The sequence below is a fragment of the Crinia signifera genome, chromosome 2 (genome assembly GCF_055691185.1).
Source record: "Crinia signifera chromosome 2, ASM5569118v1, whole genome shotgun sequence".
Classification (NCBI taxonomy): Eukaryota; Metazoa; Chordata; class Amphibia; order Anura; family Myobatrachidae; genus Crinia; species Crinia signifera.
Window position 1 is genome coordinate 129,587,697 of NC_139218.1, and position 27,506 is coordinate 129,615,202.

At 43.9% G+C, this 27,506-nt stretch overlaps 1 protein-coding gene across 3 annotated transcripts in view; it reads right to left on the reverse strand.

Moving 5' to 3' along the window:
• Window positions 1–2,096: 2,096 nt before the first annotated feature.
• Window positions 2,097–27,506, reverse strand: part of HSD11B1 (hydroxysteroid 11-beta dehydrogenase 1) — a 53,628-nt gene continuing 28,218 nt past the window's right edge. For all 3 annotated transcript variants that reach the window (XM_083172822.1, XM_083172823.1, XM_083172821.1), the window contains 5 exons: window positions 23,447–23,577; window positions 14,279–14,390; window positions 11,199–11,384; window positions 9,039–9,182; window positions 2,097–3,329 (listed from right to left, as the gene is read on the reverse strand). In XM_083172822.1, the coding sequence (XP_083028948.1) occupies window positions 3,103–3,329; window positions 9,039–9,182; window positions 11,199–11,384; window positions 14,279–14,390; window positions 23,447–23,577 (800 nt within the window). In that variant the 3' untranslated portion in view covers window positions 2,097–3,102. The remainder of the gene's footprint in view (window positions 3,330–9,038; window positions 9,183–11,198; window positions 11,385–14,278; window positions 14,391–23,446; window positions 23,578–27,506) is intronic.

The following is a 27,506-nucleotide window of genomic DNA, read 5'->3' on the forward strand; positions in this document are numbered from 1 at the left end:
GCCCAAGAAGGATCACAGGTCGTGTCCTGTGGTTTGATGTGCCACGCGGATATGGATACATTAGACGTGCAGACAACGGGCGTAGCGTCTATGTCCATTACACCGCCATACAGAACGAAGACCCCCAGAATTGCTTTCGGAGCCTGAGCGATGGTGAAGCCGTCGAATTCGAATTAACAAGCGGGAAGAAAGGCACCAAGGCCGCAAAAGTGACGGGGCCGAATGGAACGCCGGTGCTACGCAACAGACATGCCCCAGAACAACAGTGGCACTACCCGCACCGTAAAGAGCCTCTACCATACCACCAATACACCGGAAGTACAGCTGAACTGAGAGAGGTCAAGCTAGAAAAAGAAAGAGTGAACAGCAACCCTCCTCGACCAGGACAGATGCCCCGCCCACCAGAACCTGAGATCACGAGGGCAAGTGAGAAACCGGTCATGTGGAGTGAGGTAGTCCACCAGAAGCAGCAAGCAGCGACTAGGCCTCTTGCAGAGCCAACCAGAGAGTACGTGCCTAGAATGGATGATGCCGATTATCGGGTGGCGAACCTAGGGCCAAGAATGGTAGACCAGCAGAGAAGCCCCGAGACCGTGGTTCAGATGGCTGTGACGCAGACAGTAGAGCCACCAGAAGCAGAACCAGTGGTGCCACTGCATGAATCCAAGGCCAAAGTAGAAGCACCAGAGAGAGAAGACAAAGCCAAGATCTGTTTCATCGGTGGGAAGCCGGTAACAAGTGGTGAATATACGACCATCTCAGGAGAGGAATTCGCCCTCAGAATCCAGCAGGCGATACAGAGGTCGAAGAGGCAAGATCGAGAGGTGAGACATGCCTAAAGATGCGTACATCGTGAGAGTGGGCGCCATCCATTGACAGCCTTGGAGAAGCTGGACCGCGGAGGGATGGAGGTCCTGTGGCAGAGGGATGGTTGACCTGGGGAGCCCACATTAGATATCAGGTGGCAGGAAGGTAGTGATGCTTATAGTTGTTATTGAATGTATAATTGTTCGCACCTGTTTTCATTTAGCGTTTGAATGTTGTCATGGACATTGACAGGACTTTGTCAAGAACTTGTTGGTCCGGGTAAGTTGCCTGCGGACAGGCAAATTTCCAGCAGGGAGGTGTGTGGCAGTCCACCCCAGAGGTGTCCCTGTGCTCTGGCCTTTATATAGTAGTGTGCACACTAAGGTAGGGCCTACCCTTGTACTTGTGAGGATCTTCCTGCGTGGGACCGTTTCTTCATTGACTGTTTTCCTTGCACCAGGGACTATAGTTCAGTATAGTGTTGTATGTGCAGTATAGTGTTATATGTGCAGTATAGTGTTATATGTGCGGTATAGTATTCTAGTGATGTCATATTATTGTCTTTAATATTGCTCTCTTTGATGTCATTGTCTTTGTGTTTTTTTTATCTTTCTTATTGATGTTTGCATATGTGTACGAGTATATCACAGCGACTAGTGCAGTTGTTTTCCTTTAATAAATATTTGTCGCTGCTAACCGAAGTAGCGTTGTCTTTTGTGGGTCCCTTGGGTTGTGCCGTTCCCTGCCACAGGTTCTCCAGCAGAAGCCGCAAAGAATCCAGAAGCCGCCGCCGTCACCAGCTCCAGATTAAGGTACGCCATCTTGCACCACACCGAACAGGGGCACTGTCACACTAGCTTCTCAGATTGTGCTCCTCCAAGGCCCCTCATCAAGCTCTGAGTCCCCAGGCAGCCAGAAACCTAGCATTCTGCTCAGCAGTTCAAGTGACTAAGCAGGGGGAAGGCACGGAGGTGCATGTGGGCAGATTAGCCCACATGCACCTACTAAGAATTGTGATATGCAGACACCCTGATGTCTTGCTGTATGTTCTGTTCCTTTGTCCCTTCTGTGTTCTGTCCATTTGTCACCCCTCACTTTTTTGTTGTGTCCCTGTCACCCCCTCTTCTGTGTTCTGTCCCTATGTCACTCACCCTTTTGTGTTCTGTCCCTTTGTCACCCCCAGTGGCGTGAAGTGGGGTGAGGCAGGTGCCTTCCTGTCATAGTAGCATATTTGCCGAAGTTTTGAATTGATAAAGTATGTAAAAAATACAAAGAATATACTAAAAAACTCTTATTTTTATTATTTTAATAATTTTTTAGTCAAAACTCTGGAGTAAAAAGTCTATGGCAGGTGAGGCAGTGCCTTGCCTGGCTACCTTTTCTGCACATCTCTTATCAAAACTCAGCAAATCCTCAGCAGTGTATACTGCTGCACATGTGTATAATGCCGGCATGTACCCCATGCCCATGGCTCATATATTGTGTGCATATTTGGTTCTGTTACTTGCCAAGGACTCTTAAACCATTTACCTCACCGCATGTCCCTGGTCACCCCCCTCCCTCTGTTCTGTCCCAGCCATTATGTCACCCTCCGGTGTCATGTCCCAAATGCCACCCCTCTGTGTGACCCCCATGTTCTGTCCCACATATTGCCCCCCCCCCCACCCCGTGTGAATTCCACCATGTTCAGTCACTGTGTTTGCACCCCCTCTGTGTTCTGTCCCAGCCATTGTTATATCCCCATGTGTATTGTCCCAAATGTCACCCCCCTGTGTGACCCCGACCCCAGTGTTTTGTCACTATCTGCATTACTTTGTGTAGCATAACACAGTGTGTGGAATAATGTGTATAGGGCATTACACTGTGTGACATAATGTGTAATGGACATTATGATGTGTGGCATAATGTGTAAGGGGCATTACGGTGTGTAACAATGGGCCTTATTCTAGTTCACTCTTTCTGACACAATCCTTCTTAGATGGACAAAACCATGTGCACTGAAGGGGGGCAGTTGTAAAATATACAGAGAGAATTAGATTTGGGTGGGGTTTTGAAACTTGTTTGGCAAAAATGGGGAGCAAAATTTATAGTTACAGTACTCCATTGTTTAAGGTCAAAATCACCTAGTGTGTATGCTCCTTAGCAGTATTTACTATCCAGATGTGCTGGTGATTTGGTGATATTTGTACACAGACTATTCCCATTCAATTTGTGTTGTCCTCATATTATATGTTTTATATCTTTTTCTATGTTGTTCTTTTTCAATTGTTACTTTTTGTCTTCATCGATTGCAAGTCATTCCTCCTTTTTATTGAGGCCATCCACATTGTAATTCTTTAGAACAAGGTATTCTAGTAGCTCAGGGGCCCAGTCTCTCAGTAGTAAGGGGATCTTGGTGGCTTGGTACTGGTAGTACACCTCCCTTTGTCGTAAAGCTCCTCCTTTAATGATTTCAAGTGCACATTCTTCCTTTGGAGCAGCAGGCTGCTGGATCACATGCGACACCGTATTTAGAGCAGAGTCTGCAAGATTAATGTATATGTTTTCATTATTAATAACATACAGTATGACACACTTTCAACAGCACTTTTTACCAATGTGTGTTTTTAAAAAATATATATTATAAGCTAGTTCATGCATCAGAAGCTTTTCTGGGGTTGATTCAGCTTTGTTAGCAAACTTTAATGGGCAAAAACATATTGCACTCAGAGGCAGAACTCTGGGAGGCAATGGAGTCATCTGTCGCCGGACTCCTGCAACCAAGGAGGCACCTCTCCTCCCCTGCAAATTTAAATCAGTTCATTGAAAGCCTTCAATATTGCTTCTGTGGATGACTTTCCCCTCCTGTAGGACCATAGACATCACACTCTTTATTTTAAACATTACATACATACTTACTCACATGCATACATATATTTATATATGGTACTGTGTGTGTGTGTGTGTGTGATTCAGTATTGAATCCCGGCGGTCGGGATCCCGGCGTTCAGAATCCCGACGCCGGAATCCCGACAGCCGAAATGCCGACAAGGGGGGGACGTGGATCACCCCCCCTTGCGGGCTCGCTGCGCTCGCCACGCAGCGGGCCCGGTGCCTCGCTACGCTCGGCACACTAATTTATTCTCCCTCCAGGGGTGTCGTGGACACCCCAGGAGGGAGAAAGTGTCGGCATTTCGGCGGTCGGGATTCCGGCGTCGGGATTCTGAACGCCGGGATCCCGACCGCCGGGATCTTAACTGCATCCCGTGTGTGTGTGTGTGTCTCCGGGCAACTGGGGCGAACTTACTCCACTGATTGCACTGCAGATGGAGCAGAGGTAACATGTACAGAGAGATTTAGATTCGGGTGGATTGTGATCAAACAAATCTAAATTGTGGTGTAAAAATAAAGCGGTCTAATGTGCGGGTTAAATGGAAAAGCAGACTTACTGTGCAGAGAAACATTATACATTAATTTTCTCCATTGCATAACATGGTTTGTTCCAGACACAATACATTTTTTTGACCAATAAAAAGGCTATGTATGTTAAAGTAGGAGTCCATTTTTAAGCAGGCTCGTAAGAAGGGGTGTGAAGCGGTGACATCGCACGTGGCGTAGGGACAGCACTGTTGCGGCCTCATGTCACCTACAAGTATTTTCCATGATGCCTAGATCTGCACCATGCATCCAGTTGTGCTGCTGCAGAAGCACCAAAGCGTGCAAGAGACACTCTGGTCAACCATTCTGCAGCCTGCGGAGCTGCCCATACAGTATCCATAGGATTCTTTGTACAATGATCTACTTAACAGGTGTGTTCATACGTTATACTATGTTCAGCTACAAAAGTTGATACTTTTTTCCATTAACTGTAATAATAAAATATATAGAAGAAAAAATAAAATAAAGATCGTTCAGATGTAACCGATTTGGTAGATATGACTTACTCAATTTAATAGTTACAAGTTAGATAGGTTGAACTCGATGGACTAACATCTTTTTTCAGCCTTAATTAGTTACTATGTTCCTATGAAGGTTCCCCATTTTGCATAGCTTTACTGCCCTACAGTAGTAGGAACTAATCCATATAGGACACTATCAAGGTGCAGTAGCAGCTAAGCTGCAATGTGTCTGTGCCCCAACCGGTGTCTTGCTGGTCGACCACAGACAAGATTTATTTGCAAAACGAATGCAGGCACAGTCGCTACCACTTTTGCGGTGTGTTTGATCCTGAAACGGAGATCCTCAAAGCCAGGCATGTCCAAACTTTGGCCTCCAGCTGTTTTGAAACTACAAGTTTCATCATGCCTTGCTACAGTTTTGCTATTAGCAAGGCCGGTGCTCGGATGTTCGGCGCCCCCCCTGCAAACTAAAAATTTGCGCCCTCAATGCCTGCTGAAGGAGCATGATGAAAAAACACATAATGGGTTAAGCAGCAGCAATACCATATGTAGATATGTAGACATCTTGGTGCCCTGTGTTAAAAAACTAATTGCTACCCCCCCCCCCCCCCCACACACACACACACACACACACACAGACAGACAGACAGCAAAACCAGTGATAGTGCGCTGCAAAATTTACACCATAATTTACATTGTAAATCCTATTACACATGATTGCCACACATCGTAGTGCCCATAACACATTGGCACACACCATAATTAATATTACATGTTATAACCCACTGTAATGCCTATTACACATTATGCCACAACTATAATGCCTATTACATATTATAATACTAGGGGTTTCATGCTTGTTGCCACGGAGTTACTGTACCATTAAATGCTAATATGGTAAAGGTAGATAGCAGTTTTGGCAGTACTGGGGCAAGGAGGGGGTTAGGGTCAGGCTATATATATATATATATATGTCTACAAAAGAAACGATAAGAGCAAGCGCACTATAGTGCATGAATCAATTTTAAACAATTTATTGAAGGGTACAAGGAAGATAAAACAGGTAGCGGGGGTCATGTACCACAACAAGCGGCACTAGTCGCCGCAGTAGAATCGCATAAACTGCTTTTCCCAGCAGTAGTGCGTAGGAGAAGTTACACTCAATTGTGGCATCCACAGCAGCAGCGGTTGCGGTCTCACACCCCACAGGTTCAAAGTTCTTGGTCAGAGAAGACGCTAGGCCACGCCCCAACGCGTTTCGTCATCGACTTCGTCAGAGGGCTGGCCTAGCGTCCCTCTCTGACTCTATTTAACAGAGTAGGCTTGATTACAATCCTGGTAGCACCTGATCAGTTAACTCACAATAGCTACTAACGATCTGCACTTTCAATGATAGTGCTCCAATTTACCTCAATTATTTGAACTATCTTTATTTATAAAACGGCCACCAAGATTATATCAACCTTAAAAACATATACAACAAACATTTGCACCCCAGTATTTACATAGGAACAATATTGACAGGAATGGTATAAGCATTTCATTATACAATAATATATAAAAACAATTACAATTAATTTTAACAGACAATAATGAAAAATATAATAATAAAGTGCTCTAGAGTATTAATAGCAGCATGAACTTAAACAATTATATCTTTATATCAAGGCAGCATGCACGTACACAAAGATGATGGTGGAATATATAAAGTGCTGTATGGACTTAATAGCAGCATAAATGTGCAAATGGACAATGCTTGAAAAAAGGGGCTCTTGTATCTCAATAGCGATTTTTGTTACTTAATAACAACTTTTAACCGATGAATGCTGTAATTTCCAGCCCTTCATTGAGTCCTTCAAGGGCTGGAAATTACAGCATTCATCGGTTAAAAGTTGTTATTAAGTAACAAAAATCGCTATTGAGATACAAGAGCCCCTTTTTTCAAGCATTGTCCATTTGCACATTTATGCTGCTATTAAGTCCATACAGCACTTTATATATTCCACCATCATCTTTGTGTACGTGCATGCTGCCTTGATATAAAGATATAATTGTTTAAGTTCATGCTGCTATTAATACTCTAGAGCACTTTATTATTATATTTTTCATTATTGTCTGTTAAAATTAATTGTAATTGTTTTTATATATTATTGTATAATGAAGAGCCCCTTTTTTCAAGCATTGTTCATTTGCACATTTATGCTGCTATTAAGTCCATACAGCACTTTATATATTCCACCATCATCTTTGTGTACGTGCATGCTGCCTTGATATAAAGATATAATTGTTTAAGTTCATGCTGCTATTAATACTCTAGAGCACTTTATTATTATATTTTTCATTATTGTCTGTTTTGTACGCCCTTATTGCCATATTGGTATAAAAAACCGCAGCTTGTATATGATAAAGGTCCTTCTTGTATGCTGCTAAGTTATATATATTTTTTATCGTATTTGTTTTTTATCCGGTGTATACACAGGAATTGAAAAATAAAGAAAAACTAATATCCTCGCTGCTGTTGATCGCTTGCTTGTATTTTTTATGACCATGGGATCAAAAAAGAAAACTTGCTGCTATATATCACCTGGCTGTCATTATATTCTGTTGGATAATTCATTGTTGCTTTTATCAACATTTCATGAAATATCTTTGTTCTAGGACATAAACATTTTTATGAAAACTTGTTTCTATATAAGAAGAAATTATTTTTAGATGTGTTTGTACCGTCATTTCCGTCACCATTTATATGTGAGGGAATTAGTATATTTATTGTCTTATACTATTTTTATAATTGTAATTGTTTTTATATATTATTGTATAATGAAATGCTTATATACCATTCCTGTCAATATTGTTCCTATGTAAATACTGGGGTGCAAATGTTTGTTGTATATGTTTTTAAGGTTTATATAATCTTGGTGGCCGTTTTATAAATAAAGATAGTTCAAATAATTGAGGTAAATTGGAGCACTATCATTGAAAGTGCAGATCGTTAGTAGCTATTGTGAGTTAACTGATCAGGTGCTACCAGGATTGTAATCAAGCCTACTCTGTTAAATAGAGTCAGAGAGGGACGCTAGGCCAGCCCTCTGACGAAGTCGATGACGAAACGCGTTGGGCCGTAGCCTAGCGTCTTCTCTGACCAAGAACTTTGAACCTGTGGGGTGTGAGACTGCAACCGCTGCTGCTGTGGATGCCACAATTGAGTGTAAACTCTCCTACAAACTACTGCTGGGAAAAGCAGTTTATGCGATTCTACTGCGGCGACTAGTGCCGCTTGTTGTGGTAGGTGACCCCCGCTACCTGTTTTATCTTCTGTGTACCCTTCAATAAATTGTTTAAAATTGATTCATGCACTATAGTGCGCTTGCTCTTATCGTTTCTTTTGTAGACAAAACACACCTGTGGATTCAGGATTACCTCCATGAGAGGAAGAGCTTAAGCTGCCGGGCTATATACACCTGAGTGCATTTGAAAGAGACTGTGTGGAGGATACACTCCTGTGGTACTATTGTTCAGATTTGGACACTGGCTTTTTTCTCATAAGTTTTTGCGCACGGATATCTCTCTCTCTCTCTCTCTCTCTCTCTCATGATGTCTTACATTTAATTTGTGTGGTTTTAGATAAGCACATTTAATTGTTTTTAAAATAAGCAGTTTATCTATTATAACTCTGCTTTCCCTGGTAGTCTAGGGTGAAAGCACTCAGCAAGTGTTTATTTCCAGACAACCTACTCCTCCCCCCTTTCCCAGCAGTTTTGGGGTTGGTGGCAGACAGCCCAGTACACCTACCCCAGGCAGTGAAGAGAAAGCAGGGCAGTCCATGCTGTAGCTGCAGCTCCAGGCGTGTCCCGCGCATGTCACACAGGCAGCGCAAAGCACAGCAACATTGCAGCTGCCCCAGCGGTGTCCAGGCTATTGCTGAAAATACTGGTAACTGGGACACTCGCGGTAGTCAGCTCTGCGTTGTTGCTGTGCTTCCGGCACCGCTGTCTGTATGACAGGCACAGTACAGGAGGCACAGTGTCCCGGCAGAAGCAGAGTGGTAGTGCAGGGAGAGGCTTGAGCGCCTCTACAGTCCGGCGCTTCCCTGCACCGCAGGCGCCGCTGAGTGGGTAGCGCCGGCCCTGGCTATTAGGGAAAGCTAAAACTATAGCAAGGCATTCTGGGATATGTAGTTTCACAACAGCTGGAGGGCCACAGTTTGGACATGCCTGCTCTATGCAGTGACTTGGTGTATTTCTTCCTGAGGCCCTGCTGCGTGACTGATCTGATCTGTGACTGATGCTGTGTCTTTGAACACAGCAGCGTAGATTTCTAAAACTGCCAGTGAGTGTCTATACAATTTCTTACCTGTATCAATATAGCTAATAACACACAATGTAATAGAGACATTAACTTTCTGATGGTAGAACTCCATTCGCAGAGAACTGAAGAAGCCATCCAGGGCAAACTTGGTGGTGGAGTATGGCACAGTCAAAGGTAATCCAATTTTACCTGGATGCAGAAATAAAGGCAGTCAGTGGCTGGAAAAGCTCATTTCTTTTGTGTGTCTCAGCAGATCTGTACCAGATGTGACAAATACTATTAAGAAATATATTAAAGGGAAATAATTAAGTAAAAATGCTGCATGAACAGGACTGGGATGCCCACTACAGAACCTGTGAATTTAGACAAGGTTTATACATGTATGTTTGTTCAATAAACAGCAGATCATGTATAGATAAATCTTTAACCGTAATATCCACACATCAATCTAATCCAATTTATGCTGCATCTTAATTCAGATTATCAATATAGGTATAGGTTGATTCATTGTATATGCAAATAATATCCAACTAGCCATTTTATTCTACTAACCAAGAGCTTTCATTTGGTATGTGATACTCCCCATTTGGGCAGCGGCATCAAAAAAATAAGTCACATACACTATTAACATACCTCCCAATTTTCCCAATTATTGTGGACAGTCCTATGTTTTGGGACTGTCCCACCTGCGGGCAGCATGCGCACAGTGTCTATTAATGGGAGTCAGGAGGGCTGGGGGAGTGGCTAGCAGCTCACAGAGTGCCGGGCATGCCCCCTATAGGGACAGCAGCAGGGTGTGGTTTGCAATAGGGGCATTGTAGCGAAGCCCTGTCCCGTTTACCATGTACCATTTTCATGAACGTGCACCGATTTTCAGAGGTATATATTAATTATATATAGATACATAGCAATTATTCATATAGTTTCCATTTTTGTTCTCAGCTGTGTTGCCCACATTTACTATAGAATCTATGTGCATCTGGAAAGAATATTTAGAATGCTGCAGGTCAGAATATGATCTATACAGTAGGTGAGAATTCATCATTTATCAACCTGGAGATCACAGGAGATTGTGAGAGATACTCCATCGAAGTGTTTGATTGCACCTCATTATGGCTGGGTTTAGCAATGCATAGTGACTAAACTCGACCAAAGTAATGGGCGCAGTGCGAAAAGTCCTGTTTGAGAGCTACGCCAGTTTTCACTTCTATCAGCTCACCACCCCTGGGGGGTGCTAGCTGGAATGCATGGGCTTGCAGCTGATTGGAACAAGTGAAAAGCTTGGTTGGGCGCCATCTGCTGGCTGCACTGAAAATTGAATTTCACCTGTAAAATGTATTATCCATAGTAGGAAATACAGTACATTCAGTTTTTCTGCTCAATTTAAATAGTCTATTCCAAGGTGTAAAAAAAATTATATCCACCAGGTGGCACTGTACCGATGTACAGTACGGTAAACGGTAAAGTGGAGAAATAGACCAGTGAGAAATTGCCCATAGCAAATAAGCTTCAATCTATCATTTTTAGAATGTACTTAATAAATGTTGCTTTATAACTGACTGCTATAGTAAACTTCTTAACTATGGTAATTGTCTACTTCTACATATTTTAGAAGACTTGATACGTCTTTCCCTTAAAAGTAAATCCTTAATAATCACCTTGGACCATGGTGTCTCATTCACTTAGGAGTTCCCAGCTAATGAACAAGTACAAATGACGTGCATTTAAGGGCGGTATTCAATGTCCCTGACGGCGAGCTATATGGCGAGCAGTGCTGATAGCTCCCCATCAGAGTATTCAACGTTGTTCCCTTCACTCGCCATTTCCACCTTGCTGGTTCCTTTCAGCGAGGTTGAAACGGCGAGTGTGGCCATCAAAACGACGGGGCTTGGTTCGGGAGTCTGCTGCATTTTGTGGCGAACCTCATCGTTTAAGGGAATCCTCGCCGCCCTCTGACGGTGAGGATTCCAGCCAAACATTGAATACGGCGAGGGGGTTGGACAGCGTGGGGGGCTTTTCCTCGACAAAAAAGAGCCAACTTCGCTGTACAAAAGCCCCTTCGCCGCAGAATTGAATTCACTCCAATGAATGTTACCCAATGTCAAAGCAGTTTGTCTTATCAGTTCCAGATGTTGTCATACAATGCATGGGAGGTGTTTGACAAAACATGTTCACAAGTACAAGAAGGATTAAAACCATATAGACCTGCAAATGAAGAGACCACCACTATGTTACCACCGCTTGCTTTTAGCATCGGAAGAGCCTCGACCGTCATGGTTGCATAACTCAGAAAATTTATTTCCAGGAGCTTCCGTATGTGATCCACATCCCCATCAAAGAAATTAAAGTACGTGTAGCCAATATGGTTCAGGATGAGCATGTCTAGGCCGCCTGGTAAAAAACAAAAAAAAAAACCCCCATAAAATATTTTCAGAAGTGGTTTCCTGAGGTAGAGTAATATCGGTATTTATCTGGTATTCTCTTTATATTGGCTGATTTACCATTTCCAAAAGGTACATTTCTTATCACTATATACTGTATTGTGGCAATAAGAAACAGTATAAATTGAGGCAAAAGGGTAAATTTACTAAGATGAGAGTTCAACTGAAGATGGGATGTTGCCCATAGCAACCAATCAGATTCCATCTATTCTTCTAGAAGGTGCTAACTAACTAAAATTGTATTCTCTAATAGAACTTCCATCTTAGTAATTTTAGCCCAAAGTCTCAAACACAAACACTTTACATCTGGGACCAGGAGTTAAGTAAGTAACTACCCTCCTTTTAAAAAAAGCACCCAATTAATCTGCCTCTACAAGATGGCATTCTAATGGGGCCAAGCTCTGAAAAGCTGTTTTCCTGGCATGTCATGTGACCCCTATTTGAATTTTGGACTGTGCTGCAGCTACCACCTCTGCAACTGCCAATGGCAATAAAGTCCAGGAACAGATCATTTTGTCCCTCCTGGAATGGATCATGTTTGGAGGTATAGGCTTGCGTGACCTCGAGGGTCACTCAGATGACTGATGGTAAAAGATAGCTATTTAAGGCGCTTGTTGAGTAATAGAAAAAAATATATATATAAATAAAATGGTAAATAAAAATAAAAATAAATATGCAGGGATTTGGAGGAAAATATATATAGTTAGATAAAACAGCAATAAAAATAAATGAGAATAAGTAGTGAAAAAGCAGTGAAAGAGCAATGTGCTTGCCTGTTGAAAAAAAACGGGGTTAGTAAAATATGTTTACAGCCCTTCTTTGAGTATATGGTGGTAGCGTTATTTGTTGAGAGAGAAGGTAGCTCCAGGGAATGGAATGAAGGCGGTCTACAATGTCCCTACAATACCTTTTCCGTTGTGTGGGATAGGGCAAGGCAGGTCCGTGATGTAGCGCTTTCCTAGGTCTTGTTCAATGTCCCGTGGAGCTCCGTGCGGCTTCAGCGCAGCTTCATCGATAAAACCGGAAGTTCGGGCAGCGTGTTTCCGGATCACGCTCCCGGCTACCAACGCGTTTCGAGTGTACCACTCTTTGTCAAGGAGACAAGGAGACTCCTTGACAAAGAGTGGTACACTCGAAACGCGTTGGTTCCGGGAGCGTGATCCGGAAACACGCTGCCCGAACTTCCGGTTTTATCGATGAAGCTGCGCTAAAGCCGCACGGAGCTCCACGGGACATTGAACAAGACCTAGGAAAGCGCTACATCACGGACCTGCCTTGCCCTATCCCACACAACGGAAAAGGTATTGTAGGGACATTGTAGACTGCCTTCATTCCATTCCCTGGAGCTACCTTCTCTCTCAACAAATAACGCTACCACCATATACTCAAAGAAGGGCTGTAAACATATTTTACTAACCCCGTTTTTTTTCAACAGGCAAGCACATTGCTCTTTCACTGCTTTTTCACTACTTATTCTCATTTATTTTTATTGCTGTTTTATCTAACTATATATATTTTCCTCCAAATCCCTGCATATTTATTTTTATTTTTATTTACCATTTTATTTATGTATATATATTTTTTCTATTACTCAACAAGCGCCTTAAATAACTATCTTTTACCATAAACTATACCATTAAGGCTGCTCAAAATCCCAGCGCAGTTAAACTAACAAGATGACTGATGGTGTTGCACCTGATCCATTGCTGTGTTCTTGGATGCAGCACTGGATCACAGATGCACAAGGAGGCATGTATTTATTCCAGATGCCTCCTACTATATTAACATATCTAATCATTGCTGCTGCTTTCAAGTAAGCAGCACCAATGCTTAAGGCCCCCATACATTAGGCCGACTTGTCCTTAGGACAAGTCGGACCCAATTCTCCTGTGAGCCACCCGGCAGCTCCCCGGGAGGCTCACAATAAATTTGTCACTTGATAAGCCAAATTTACATGTGATAAATCGCTTGCGATTTACCACATGTAACGGGGAGCTGCGGGCGGTGAGGAGCAGGGGGCAGGTGGTAAGGGGCAGGGGGGCGCTGGTGATCCTCATCAGGGGGAGCAGTGGGGCGGGCGGCGGGTCCGTGAGCACTTAGCTGGCCGGGCTGGGGCGCAGGGAGCCGTGCAAGAAGCCACTGCCGTCAGCGGGAGCAGGGGGAGCAGCGCAGAGTACCAGAGAGCCGGGCAGGAGAAGACGCTGCCGGGCAGCGGCGGGACTCGGGAGCAGAACACTTAAAAAAAAAGCCCATACAAATGCATAGGAAGCCATTGATCGGCTGAGACCTCTCTCAGCCAATTAGCGATTGGCTGAGAGAGGTCTCAGCCAATCAATGGCTTCCTATGCGTTTGTATGGGCTTTTTTTTTTTAAAGTGCTCTGCTCCCGGCGCCACTCGCGCTGCCGCTGCAGCGTCTTCTCCTGCTCGGCTCTCTGGTGCTCTGTGCCGCCCCCCCCTGCTCCCGCTGATGGCAGCTTCTTCCTCCTCTGCCCGTCTCCCTGCGCCGCCCCCCTAATCCCTCCGCCCAGCTCTGGTAGGTCCCCCCGCCAGCTGCAGTCCCCGCACGGCTCCGGGCAGCACATAAGATTTAGAAAATCTTATGTGCAGCCCGTCCGACCTGCCGACTCCGATCCGATGCGCACGGGGCCGCACATCGGGTCGGAGGGCATGTCTCCACATGCGATTTGGGCCGATTTTACGGCCCGATTCATCCGAATTGGGCAAAATCGTGCCCAAATCGCATAGTGTAAGGGGGCCTTAACTCCTTCTTCTGAATTTGGCCCATTGTTTGGAGATAACTGGTACAATGCATTGTGCCAGTGGAAAGGTTTTTGAGCGCTTACCAAATAAACGTTCAGCTTCATGCACTATAGTTTTGGCGAATGTCATATTGTCCATGCTTCCAGGGATGTAATGAGCAGAAGCTGCACCAAGCTTTGTACATTTTTCAACCACCTAAAAAATAATAAACATATGCTGCAACAATTACTGTATATCTCTATTTTGCAATGTATAGACCCATTTTACTTGATTGTAGTTCTTAGATTCCATTATTTAATTATAATCTAAACTGAAAAATCATTAATATTACTTGATTCCCTCCCATCAGAAAATGATCTATTCTACACCAATGCCTAATCATGTTATTGAAGGGGCTGCAGACATGAAAGTACTTTCATTTATATTTTGGAACTGCACTAAAATTAAGAGGTACTGAGTGGGGAAGCGGTCATCTGTCAGAACAGACTTAGGTCTGCAGTCATTAGGTCGACCCCGGAAGGTCGACTTGCCCCAAGGTCAACAGGGTTAAAGGTCGACATGACTTAAGGTTGACATGGGCCAAGGTCAACATGGGTTTAGGTCGACAGTCATTAGGTCGACATGAGTTTTTCATTTTTTTTTACCACTTTTTTCCACCACTAGGGCGTGGTGGGAGAATAAAATAGTGTGCCCGAAGCATCGCGAGCGATGCGAGGGGCTGCGGTGCATCTCCAACTGTGTCCATGTCGACTGTGTCGACATTCGGCAAAAAAAGGTGAAAAACTCACGTCGACCTAATGACTGTCATCCTAAACCCATGTCGACCTTGGCACATGTCGATCTTAAGTCATGTCGACCTTGACCCATGTCGACCTTTAACCCTGTCGACCTTGGGGCAAGTCGACCTTCCGGGGTCGACCTAATGACTATAGACCAAAGTCTGTTCTGACAGATGTGCCGCTTCCCTGACAAGATATCCATGAACTAATATGGGGCATCACCAGGGCCGGCGCCACCACTAGGCAGGACTAGGCATTTGCCTAGGGCGCCGGCCACTGGAGGGCGGTACTGAACCGCCGAGGTACCATAGAGAGGTACCAGAAAGCAGGGAGCAGGTGAGTATGTAATCTTCCTCCCTCTCCCCTCCCCAACCACCATCCCACCTGTTAATTAATGCTGCCCCCCGCGCCGCCCACTTCCTGCTCCTGGGGATTTCAGCGCGGCAGTATCGCCCGCACCCCCCCCATGCCGTATCGCACATGCCGAACCCGACCCACCCCCGTGCCACAGTATCGTCCGCACCATCCCCCCGGCCGGGCGGCGGGCGGCATGGGGTTTTTTGCCTGGGGCGGGCGGGGGGCTTGCACCGGCCCTGGGCATCACTGTGCTAACTTTACGACAAAGCCTTGTGTCTGTGCCCCAAATCTCTTGGTTGGCCTCTCACTCTCTGGCTCAAGAATGGCGACCAATTGATTTACTGTAGTTAAATGTTAGCTTACAGTACATGCTCTTATCTGCCATGTCACAGGCGTGTGTGTGTGTGTGTGTGTGTGTGTGTGGGGGGGGGGTGTTAAACTAAGCCTAGGGGAGTGATACAATGGAGAGAGATAAAGTACCAGTGAATCAGCTCCTATGGCTTGTTTTAAAAATAGGTTAGTAGTCTGATAGGTTGTTAGTTTACTCCTCTCTCCAATGCCTAGTACATTCACTGGCGGATTCAGGGGGGGGGCACCTGGGCACGTGCCCCCCCCCTGCCATTTCAGATATTTTTTTTCCTTTTGCCCGCTCCCCCGCTGTGCCCGCTATCCCGCTCCCCCGCTGTGCCCGCTCCCCTGCTGTGCCCGGCCGGGAGAGAGATGTGCTACTGTAAAAAAAAATTCACTTCTCCTGCTGGACCGCTAGCCAATGGGCGCTTGCGGTCCAGCAGCCAATCAACTGGAGGCTGCTGGACCGCCTATTGGCTAGCGGTCCAGCGGGAGATATGAATTTTACATAGGATAGGAGCACATTTCTCTCCCGGCTGGGCACACTGTGGAGCGGGGGAGCGGGCACAGCGGGGGAGCGGGCGAGCGGGGAGACGCGGGCGAGCGGAGCGGAGCAGGGCGGGGGGGGGGGGGATGGCTGGCTGGCTGTCAGCACAGGCGGGGGGGTGCACACACAACCCTCCCACCCTACTGCACCCACCCTGCTGCAAGCACCCTCCCACCCTGCTGCACCCAAGCAGATTCAGTCGAAAATGAAGCCCCTTGGCATCGAGCATGAAGCCCCTTGGCATCGAGCATAAAGGTAAGTGGCACTTATGTGTCAAACGTGTAATGGGCATTATGGTGTGATATATAGTATGTAATGGGCATTATGGTGTGTTATATAGTATGTAATGGGCATTATGGTGTAATATATAGTATGTAATGGGCATTACGGTGTGTTATAAAGTATGTCATGTGCATTACGGTGTGTTGTATAGTATGTGACGGGCATTACGGTGTGTTATATAGTATGTAATGGGCATTACGGTGTGTTATATAGTATGTCATGTGCATTACGGTGTGTTATATAGTATGTGACGGGCATTACGGTGTGTTATATAGTATGTAATGGGCATTACGGTGTGTTATATAGTATGTAATGGGCATTACGGTATGTTATATAGAATGTCATGGGCATTACAGTGTGTTATATAGTATGTAATGGGCATTACGGTGTGTTATATAGTATGTCATGGGCATTGCGGAGTGTTATATAGTATGTAATGGGCATTGCGGTGTGTTATATAGTATGTAATGGGCATTACAGTGTGTTATATAGTATGTTATGGGGATTACGGTGTTATATAGTATGTCATGGGCATTGCAGTGTGTTATATAGAATGTAATGGACATCATGTGTGGGCTTATGTGTAATTGGAATTACAAAGTTCACTAAAATGTGCAATGGGCATTACGGTGTGTGGTATAATGTTAGTCCATGCCCACTTTTAACTGAGCAGGAGCCTCACCTACTACAAATTGAGAGGGAGGGGGGGCGCGAAACATGCCCTTGCTCCGGGCACCGTGGCACCTAGCTACACCACTGCCGCCGCCTCATAGGAGACAGACACTAGAGGTACTGCTATACCTCTAGTGTTTGTCAGAACAGAAGAGTGCGGCCAGCGCTACCCGAAAGTGTGGATTTGGGTAGCGCTGGCGCTCTATTTAAATGGAATCCTACACAAGCATGCACCCTGTCTCCCCCCTGTCAAAAAAATATATCAATCCCATGGCATGGCAACTAGAATAAAACCCCTGGCAAGAAGCATGTAACCCCTGGCAACAAGTGATATTCCTCTGACAATAAGTATGTGGGTAAGCAGCAATTAAATGGTATAATATGTAATAGGCATTATTATGTTTAATGGGCATTTTGGTATTGGCATTATGTTTAATGGGCATCACAACGAATGGCATTGTGTTTTATGGGCATTACTGTGTTGGCATTATGTGTAATGGCCAATACAGTGTGTGACATTATATTTAATTGGTATTACGGTGTGTGACATTATGTGTAATGGGCATTACTGTGTACATTTTTGGCTCGCCGACGGGGCGCAATGTCCCTATTTATACATCATTATCTATACTATGGCTTAATCCATGTGGCATTATGGAAATTTTGTCTCATTCTTTTTTGCATCATGTGTAAGCGGCAAGTATAATAGGGTCCACTATTTTGTTGCATAATGTGTAAAAGTGGTATATGGTGTGGTACACTACACTCAAGGACACGCCCCCTTTGGAATGACCACGCCCCCTTTTTACACAGTGGGCCTATGGACTTAAAATGTCAGGGCCTATTTCTAATCCCATCCCTTCCCTCTCTCTCTGCTCTCCTCCTCTCTATCCCGCTTCACTCTCTGAGAATGCACACTGGCACTACTAACACCGCTTACTCCCATTCCCCTGTCATGGTGCCCCCCTGTCATTTTCTCCTGGATCCGCCCCTGAGTACATTTGCCTTGCATTGGTGCTACATGGATACAAAAAAGCTATGGATCAAGTCTTCTCTGCATCCATAGCTTCAGGACTGATTGAATGGCCAAATATACTCAGTAATCCGCTGCCGTGTGTGTGTGCTATATAAATAACTGATAATAAAGTATGCACGTGCAAAAAGTGTATGAAAACCCTGCATGTGTTGCATAGAGTGTAGGCACAAAGGTGCTTTGGCAACCAGGACAGGCAGTATCAGAAATTCCTGGATGGAGAGTGGGTGTGTTAGTGGTGCACACAAAAGTGGTCTGTCCAGTGGGTGTGTTATTAGAGTGTCATAGGCATGTTAATACAAGCAGCTGCATTCCCAGAAGTACAAACATAGGTGGCCATGGTCAGACTGAGAAACTGCACTAGCCATAGGGCTGGTGCAAGTTTCCATGGTATGACCAATAATGGTCTAGAACTCTGCGCCAATCTGTATTATAGCGTGCAAAGATACTGAGTGTATCAGTCCTTGCTTAACAGATTTACCCAAGGGAAAGCACTGATATTTTTCAAACACAGCCTCTGACATGGCACATAGGAGCTGATTGGCTGGCTGTTTATCACTCTCCATTTTATCACTGTTGACACTTCGTGCTTCTGACCATCTGCCCTGTAATTCATATTGTGTTAGTACTTCATTTATTTCACCAAAATGTTTTGTGCACTTGGTAGGAGTGGTCACTAGTTACTCAGGCCGGAACACTTGAGAGAGGAGACTGCTACTGCTTAGTAGCACCAGCCTCTTGCAGCAGTCCGGAGTGTGTATATATATATATGGGGTGGGGGGTGTAGGAACAATTGACTTGACAGCTTCGGGGGGAGTGGACAAAGAGGACCAGTGGCCGCCAGGTACTGTGGAGAAGTGACAAATGGGGCAGAGTTGGAAAAATGCAGGGGTAAGCATGGGAGATAGAAGGGAGGCCAGGGCTGAATAGCAGGAAGGGGAGTTGGAAAGACACAGACTGAGCTGGAAAGACAGAAGTGAGCCTGGAACTGGAGAACCAAAAGCTGATTTGGAGAGATGCAGATTACGAACTAGAGATTCTGGAAAAATGCAGGAGGATGGAGCTGAAGAGATGAGGTGGGGGAGGGGTATCTGGAGAAACACAGGAGGGTGGTACTGAAGAGACTCTAGGGTGGAAATATATTGCGATGGTACTGGAAGTATCCAGGGATAACACTATAGAGATGCAGGGTAGATGGTGCTGTAGAAACACAGGAGATTGGCATTTATCCAGGATGTTTGGTCAAGAAAGTTGTTAAAGGTTAGAGATCACGCTTTAAGGAGGGCCTACCTCTGCTCAGCCTCATCTGCTAACCAGCAGTTCCCAACATGGTATGGCCACATTACCCCTATGGTGCTGGTAATGTGTTGTAGTAGTGGTGGAATATCCCTATGCTAATACCCCTTTCAGACAGAAAAATCCCAAAAACCCAGGTATTTCCCAGATACAAAAACCCAGGTAGAACTAGGCAGCAAGGTGCTGACCCCCTTTCACACAGGAGCAAAAACCCAGGTATTTCCCGTGTTGACCCCTTTCACACAGAAGCCGGATTTTTCCTGCAAAACTCTGTGTGTCATAAGAATAGGACAGTTTTAAAGGCACACAGAGATGAGGTCATCAAAAGTGGGTGGTGACTGCTCCCTGCATTGCATTAACCATGGCATGACACAAGGATATTTTGTAAACAAGTTTTATTGTTTTTATATACTGGAAGGTACATGTTACCTCACATGGCTGTCAGTATATTTGCAATGTTTGAGTACACTGTGGCATCTTTGACTGTCCCAGTCATCTGTTTGCCGATATCCTCCTCCCCTCTCACTGCCAGCAGCTCTCACCTCTTGCTTCTACCAGTGGGCCATGCTATCCTTTTTTCAGCTCCCTAATGACCTCAGAGGCTAGCTCCATTGCCATGCCCTCCCAGCCAATCAGAGAAGCCTATCCTCACAACCAATCAGCCAGCACCCCACCAGGAGAGCCAATCAGTGCCTAACAATGTGTAATAATCCCAAAAACCCGGGTCGTTTCCTTTCAGACAGCCGGCGACCCGGGTTTTTGGAATACAGACCCGGGAAAAACCCAGGTAAATACCTGGGTCGAAGTCCCGGAACTTTAGACCCGTGTTGACCCTTTCAGACAGAAGAAAAACCCGGGTCGACACGGCAAGAGCAGGGAAATTCCCGGGTATTATCTGGGTTGCCTTGCTGACCTGCAGGTGGGACACAGACAAAGGCATGACATAATGCATTATGACTGTCCCCTCCCTACCTAATAAACCCATCACACTATGCTCCTTCTTCCTGGCACACTCTTGTGACAAGGAGTAGAGCACATAAGATTACAAACTCCTTCACCACATAAACAGCCTGGTGAAAATATTGGTTTGTATCTGGAATGAAGGCAAAAACATCCCAGGATTGAGAGATTTTTAATCCCGAATCCTGGGATTGAAAAAATGGCCACAGATTGTGTTATCTAAGTGCTATTTTATTGTTTAAGAGCACCTCATAAAAACAGCTGAAACTCACCTCTCCCCTTGAAACCTCTCCACTGTATAATTGTTACTAGAGTGTTCTTGCATTCTCAAGGCATTTTGCCTAAAGTATTGCTCAGCTTTATCTTGGCAGCTAGTGATAAGTATCTTACAAGGGAGAAGGGGACTGGGAAATTCTCGCACTGACTACAATTGTATCCTTAACATCAATGACCAACGTATAAATTATTCCCAACACATAAATGTGTTATTTATCCTAGTTGGTGGTGCTCCCATGAGTCATAAATATAGACATAGGTGTGCGCACATTGAGTGTTAGAGGTGCACAGGCACCCCCTAATGCCGTGCCCCACCCTTATGAATACCTTTGCCGCTAACAATACCAGCAATACCCTTAACCAAAGACTTGCTTTTGAGAACTGTATTCCATTTAAAGAAGCGCCCATCAATCAATTATATGTATATTTGCATTGTTAATTGTACTAGACCATTGTCATATCACTAAATACCTGCATCATCCATATATGTTTATGACTGTATTTGCATGTACTGTTAGACAGAGTAATTAGAAGATTAAATAGGCAGGAGATTTTGGTGTGGCTGAGAGACTTTATGTTGTAGTGAGTGCCACTAGATGATGGAAGACACACCTGATTGGCGGTGTTAGACACGCCCAATAGGTGGAGCTATGCACACTCCTTTGATGGTGCACCCCCTAATAAAATGTGCTGCGCACGCCTATGAATATAGACTGTACACAAAACAAGGGAAAAAGATGACTCTCTTTTTGGGGCGCTCTTTAATTAATTTCTATTATTTACTAATATTTGTGTTAAGACATATTTGTCGACAGTGTCATTAAGTTTTACGTGAGTGCATTAGTAATATTAAACTGCCAGCTGAACACTCGACCACGTTGCAAAAAAATTGTGCATGAATGTATCAGCAGGGATGCTCAATGTTTCTCAGATTGCGGGTTAACACAACCCTATGAGGCATTAGTTGTCCCCAGCTGAATCTTGTCACTTGCACATAAAATTCAGCTGGGGACAACTAATGCCTCATAGGGTTGTGTTAACCCGCAATCTGAGAAACATTGAGCATCCCTGCTGATACATTCATGCACAATTTTTTTGCAACGTGGTCAAGTGTTCAGCTGGCAGTTTAATATTACTAATGCACCCACGTAAAACTTAATGACACTGTCGACAAATATGTCTTAACACAAATATTAGTAAATAATAGAAATTAATTAAAGAGCGCCCCAAAAAGAGAGTCATCTTTTTCCCTTGTTTTGTGTACAGATAGAGATAAGTGCAGGTTATTTCTAGGAGTTTCCACTACAGAATGTTTTGTGCCAACTTGGAAGAAACCATCATTCTTATCACATCCCTTCCAACTATTGTTAGTTTTAAAGTAAGGACCAGCCCAAAAGGGGTTCTGGGCGGCTGGGCATGGCATCGGGTGGAGACATGGCCTATGCCCTTCCCCATTTTTGATACTTTAGGGGCATGCCCAGCACTCCTCTAGCCATCTGGCAGCCCCCTGCTCCATCCTTGCAATCACTCCCTCCCTGCACTGAAGAGATGCCGTGTGCATGTGCATGGCATCTCTTTGGTGATCACCGGCTGCTCTGCAGAGCAGCAGTGGTCTTCAGCTGCCACCATGCCCGCAGGACATTGCCAACCTCACGAGGGACATCGGGGCAGTCTCCAATTAGCTTATAACGTATATATCGTATAGATATTTTGTAGTACTGTATTGTATTACTGTTGGCCAGCTTTGTGCTTCACAAAAATAAACAAAAAAAGTACAAAAAATAAAATCACAATTTAAATTAAAGTAAACTAAAGTAATGTGTAACTGCGTAAACAAGCTACAGAACATACATTTCTGCTAGAAAACCTCTAGGTATCCGGATGGTGGACATATAGGGCCTTATTTTAGTTCACTCTTTCTGACAAAATCCTTCATAGATGGAGAAAACCATGTGCACTACAAGTGGGGTAGATGTTACTTGTGCAGAGAGAATTAGATATGGGTGGGGTATTACTTCAAAGTGAGATCTATATTGCAGTGTAAAAATAAAGCAGCCAGTATTTACCCTGCACGGAAACTAAATAACTCACCCAAATCGAATTCTCTCTGCACATTTTACATCTGCCCCCCTGCAGTGCACATGGTTTTGTCCATCTAAGAAGGATTTTGTCAGTGAACTAGAATAAGGCCCATAATGTCTAGGGCAACAGTCAATAATGTAGGTCAATATCATATTGTCAGCATGATCAAAAGGTCGACAAAAGCAAAAGCTTGATGTGGATATGGTAGACCTGTGAAATGAGTTTTTTAGGAACGTTTTGCTTTGTTAAAGTTTTTCATATTTTGCCATCCAAGTAGAGTCCGACTGGGAGCAGTAAAGTGTACCTAGTGCAGAAGTAGAGGAGGGGGCATCTGGCCCGAAGATGGCGAGATGTTGTCATTGAAGCCAAATAAAATTAAAAACTAATTTCAATCTTTTCATTGAGGTTTTGCTTGTGTGAAGTTTTTTCAGTGTTGACCTTATGCATGTCGACCTTTTAGGGTTGACGATTGACTGTCGCCCTAGACATTCTAGAGCTACAGTATACCACATGCAAATATCTATGTGAAACAATAAAATATGAGCTTTAATTTTTTTGTACCCATATTTATTTGTAATTTGGAGATCTGGGTATAGATGGCGCAGCATAATTATGTTACCTTTTTGAGCCTGTCTTCAGTGCGTGCAGTTATCAACACATGAGATCCCATCTTTGCCAGGTGATATGCCATCTGCTCCCCAATGCCCGAGCTGGCCCCAGTGACGATCACCCTCTTGCCCTTTAGCATGGCTATAAAGAGATACACACCGGTTATTAGTGACTATTCCACTTATTTTAATGATACTAAAGCTGGGTACATATTGGATGATGTGTAACCAGCGATGTCATGCACAATGGAATCCGGTGGCCGTGCCGGCATCGGAAAGAGAGGGGGCCATGTTGCATTCCGCAGCATGGCTCATGCTAGCGATATTCTTCATAGTCCTGCAAGTACAGATGATGGAGGACAATGCTAAGGAACAGCGGGGCAGGCATAATTCACCATCTAGTGCGTACACATTAGACAAGAATATCGTTAATATTCGCCGTTATCATGCATCTCATTTATTTTATGGTCTAATGTATATGAACCTTTAGCTCTAGCCTTTACAATAAACAGGGCGATGGTGTGTAAATGGAAAAGTATAACTTGGGAAGGTAGTATTGTCTGCTAACTTTAAGAACCAAATACAGTCTTCACAGTTGTGTGTACTTTGTGCTTCTAATTAATGTGTAGCGAATTGGTTTTCCAAACAAGCCACCATGGGGCTATTGCTCTGCCACTGGCTTTATATGCCTTTATGTAAATATTGGTTTTATAATAATTTATGTAAATACTGTGCTTTAAATTGGGGGTTTAAGTTTAGGAGCTCCTGTTACATAGTAAATGGTATTTGTGTGCGCAAGCTGCTATAAAACGATGTTGTTATCTGTAGGACTAAGACATATCTTTGGTCTTCTGATAAAGAAATTGATTTACTCATTTGTCCTTGCTCTACTAATTATGTAGGTTGTACAACATGAACTTTGACAGTGAACACAAGTGAACCTGGCATTTCTAAAAACTTCATCACATTAAATAGACATATACTAGGTTAAGCTAAACTTAAACTTGCAATGAGTGTGGCATTACCTATCAGCAACAGGACAAACTATTCCAAAACTTGTACATCAGTGTCAAAGTTCAATATTACTGCAGCAAAAATAAATTATTTATGAAGGCTATTCTCAATATTTTCACACTGACAGGAACCCATCCCTGCTTGCCTGATCACTATACATCCCAGGTTCAGACCCATAGGTTACAGTGGGCCATCTAAAAAGCTGTGTACTGGCAATAAACCTGTGGCTAGTCAGGGCTTGGGGTTGTCAAGAGATAAAGCATATATGCATCTCTATGTGGGTCTGAATCTCTATTTATGTGCACAAACAGTGTTTGGAAAGGGGCCCATTAGGGAAATACATGTTTTGGGACTCATTGATATGGTTTGGCTAGCCACCAAAGAGAGATCTAGCCTGCCCCAATGAAAGCTTGACCAACCTTGATAAATATATACAGTAAATACTGCTAGTCTACAGTATGCATGATAGCATGTGTGAAAAATGGTCATTAATTCGACAAAAACATGTGAATTTGCTGATATTTTTCAGTTTTTGGCAGTGGTAGGTTTTATGGGGAGTTGGTTTCAGTTGAATACCCCCCTAAGAAAAACAATGCACAGTGGAAAATACACATAATGTGGGGAATTCAGTTCTGGCTGAAATAGCGTCCGTCAGTATTCAAGCCCGTCTGTTATTGGCCAGGACTAGTTCTACAGATTTGCCTCCATTTTGAGGCGAATCTGTATTTTAGAAAAAAAAACGGCAACTGGATTGTCGAATCCACAGCCGTTTCTATTGGTGCCTGTTTTTGCAGATGCAGGGACTTTGAATGAAGGAATATATTCTGCTAATCAGAAGTAACTTGACATTGAATAGGTCGAATGACCTTCAACCTAATAAGGCCAGAAACCGCTGCTATTTCTGCCGGGCAATGAGTCTAGAACCTTTGTTTGGCCCCCAGGCAGTATCCACCTGGAATTATCATTGTTAGGAGGAGTGAGCAGCTGCAAAAGCTACGGCATACAGTATGTCATTTATTATTATTTATTAACAGTTTCTTATATAGCGCACACATATTCCACAGCACTTTAAACAGAATATTTGAACATTCACATCAGTCCCTGCCCCAGTGGAGCTTACAATCTATATTCCCTACCACATGTACATGCACACACATTCAATCTAGGGTTAATTTGTTCGCAGCCAATTAACCTACCAGTATATTTTTGGATTGTGGGAAGCTGTAGTACCTGGAGGAAACCCACGCAAGCATGGGGAGAATATACAAACTCTGCACAGTTAGGGCCATGGTTGGAATTGAACCCATGACCTCAGTGCTGTGATGCAGTAATCAGAGGCGTAACTAGACATTTGTAGGCCCCATAGCAAAAGTTTGTATGGGCCCCCTATTTAGCAACTTTTGGTAATAAATGAATATAGCACATATACCTTAGACTGTAAAGATGGGCCCCCTTCATCTCTGGGCCCCATAGCAGTTGCACCCCTTGCACCTATGGTAGTTACGCCTTTGGCAGTAATGCTAACCAATACACTGTCCATGCTGCCCAGTCAGCAATGATGTGAACAAAATTAGAAATACAGAGCATCAATGCTTTGCAAAACTCCATGGTGTCCTGTGATCTGGAAATGTTGGTGCAAGCTTTTCCCGACTGCAGAACATAGTATGCAGATGGCATTTGTTAAACACCTAGGAGTAGTACCCAGCACCTCTGGGAATGTGGGTATGTCTCTAGTTATGGAGTGCAAGGCCACGTCCTTTTTCGGGCACACACTCTCTGTGCTTGCAGGGTCCTGATTTTAAACCTGTAAGTGTTGGGTGGTATGTTGTATAGTTTATTTTATTACCGTTCACTACAGTTCAATGTACCTCATATAGGGCCTTATTTTGGTTCATTCTTTCTGACAAAATCCTTCTTAGATGGACAAAACCATGTGCACTGCAGGGGGGGCAGATGTAACATGTGCAGAGAGAATTAGATTTGGATGAGTAATTTTGTTTCAGTGCAGGGAAAATACTGACTGCTTTATTTTTACACTGCAATATAGATCTCACTTTGAAGTAAAACCCCACCCAAATCTAATTCTCTCTGCACAAGTAACACCTGCCCCACCTGCAGTGCACATGGTTTTGCCCATCTAAGAAGGATTTTGTCAGAAAGAATGAACCAAAATAAGGCCCCTTGTCTGGTATACAAAAGCGTTATGTTAATCACCAACCAGCAATAAAACCTTTTACAATCCCGCAGAATCATACATCAAGGTGAACACAATCAGGTCAAAATCCTTTTAGTCTGAAACAGTAGACTTTAGCGCTCTTTGACACTCGTAAGCGTGTTTCCATATTAACATACAGTAGGTAGTTTGCTCTGGAAATGGGAATGCAGCTAGTATACAATTATCCCCAATGGGGCTGTGACAGTTATATGAACATAGTCTTTTAAAAAGAAAATTATATGTGTATTAAATTGCATTCTAGAAATGTAATTTCACAGTGGCATGCAAAGAGTACCACTAACATTTTACATTAACATTTTGATATAGCAAAACTGAAAATGCATGGTGTATTACACTTGGAAATCCTTAAATTCGGAGTAAAACACTATTAATTAATAATAGCAAGTAGAAGATGAGGTTGTAATGGTAATGCTGTAAAACCTTACGTTGTCTGGCTTTGGAGTCTAGTGCTATGAAGCTATCAACAAGTTATATGGGCCAAGCTACTACACATTTAACAGCGCATATCTGCATAGAGTAATGCAGAGGCTTCAGAGTGCAGAGTGGGTGAACCATGTGGTACCTCATCACAGAAGTGTGGTAGAAGGATTGAGTAGACCGTCTCAGTAATGACTGTTGGTACATTGGTTCAGGAACCTATGAACATTATGAGAAAAGGAGACAAAGTTCTAAATGCCAAGAAAAGCAGGACAATTACTGTGTGCTTAAGAATTAGAGGTGAAACAATGGTCTGAGAAATAGATGGGCTATTCATGCCAGATATGGGAACCTGATGGACATCAGTGTACTGGAAAAGAAGGGATACGGGCCCAATTCAGATC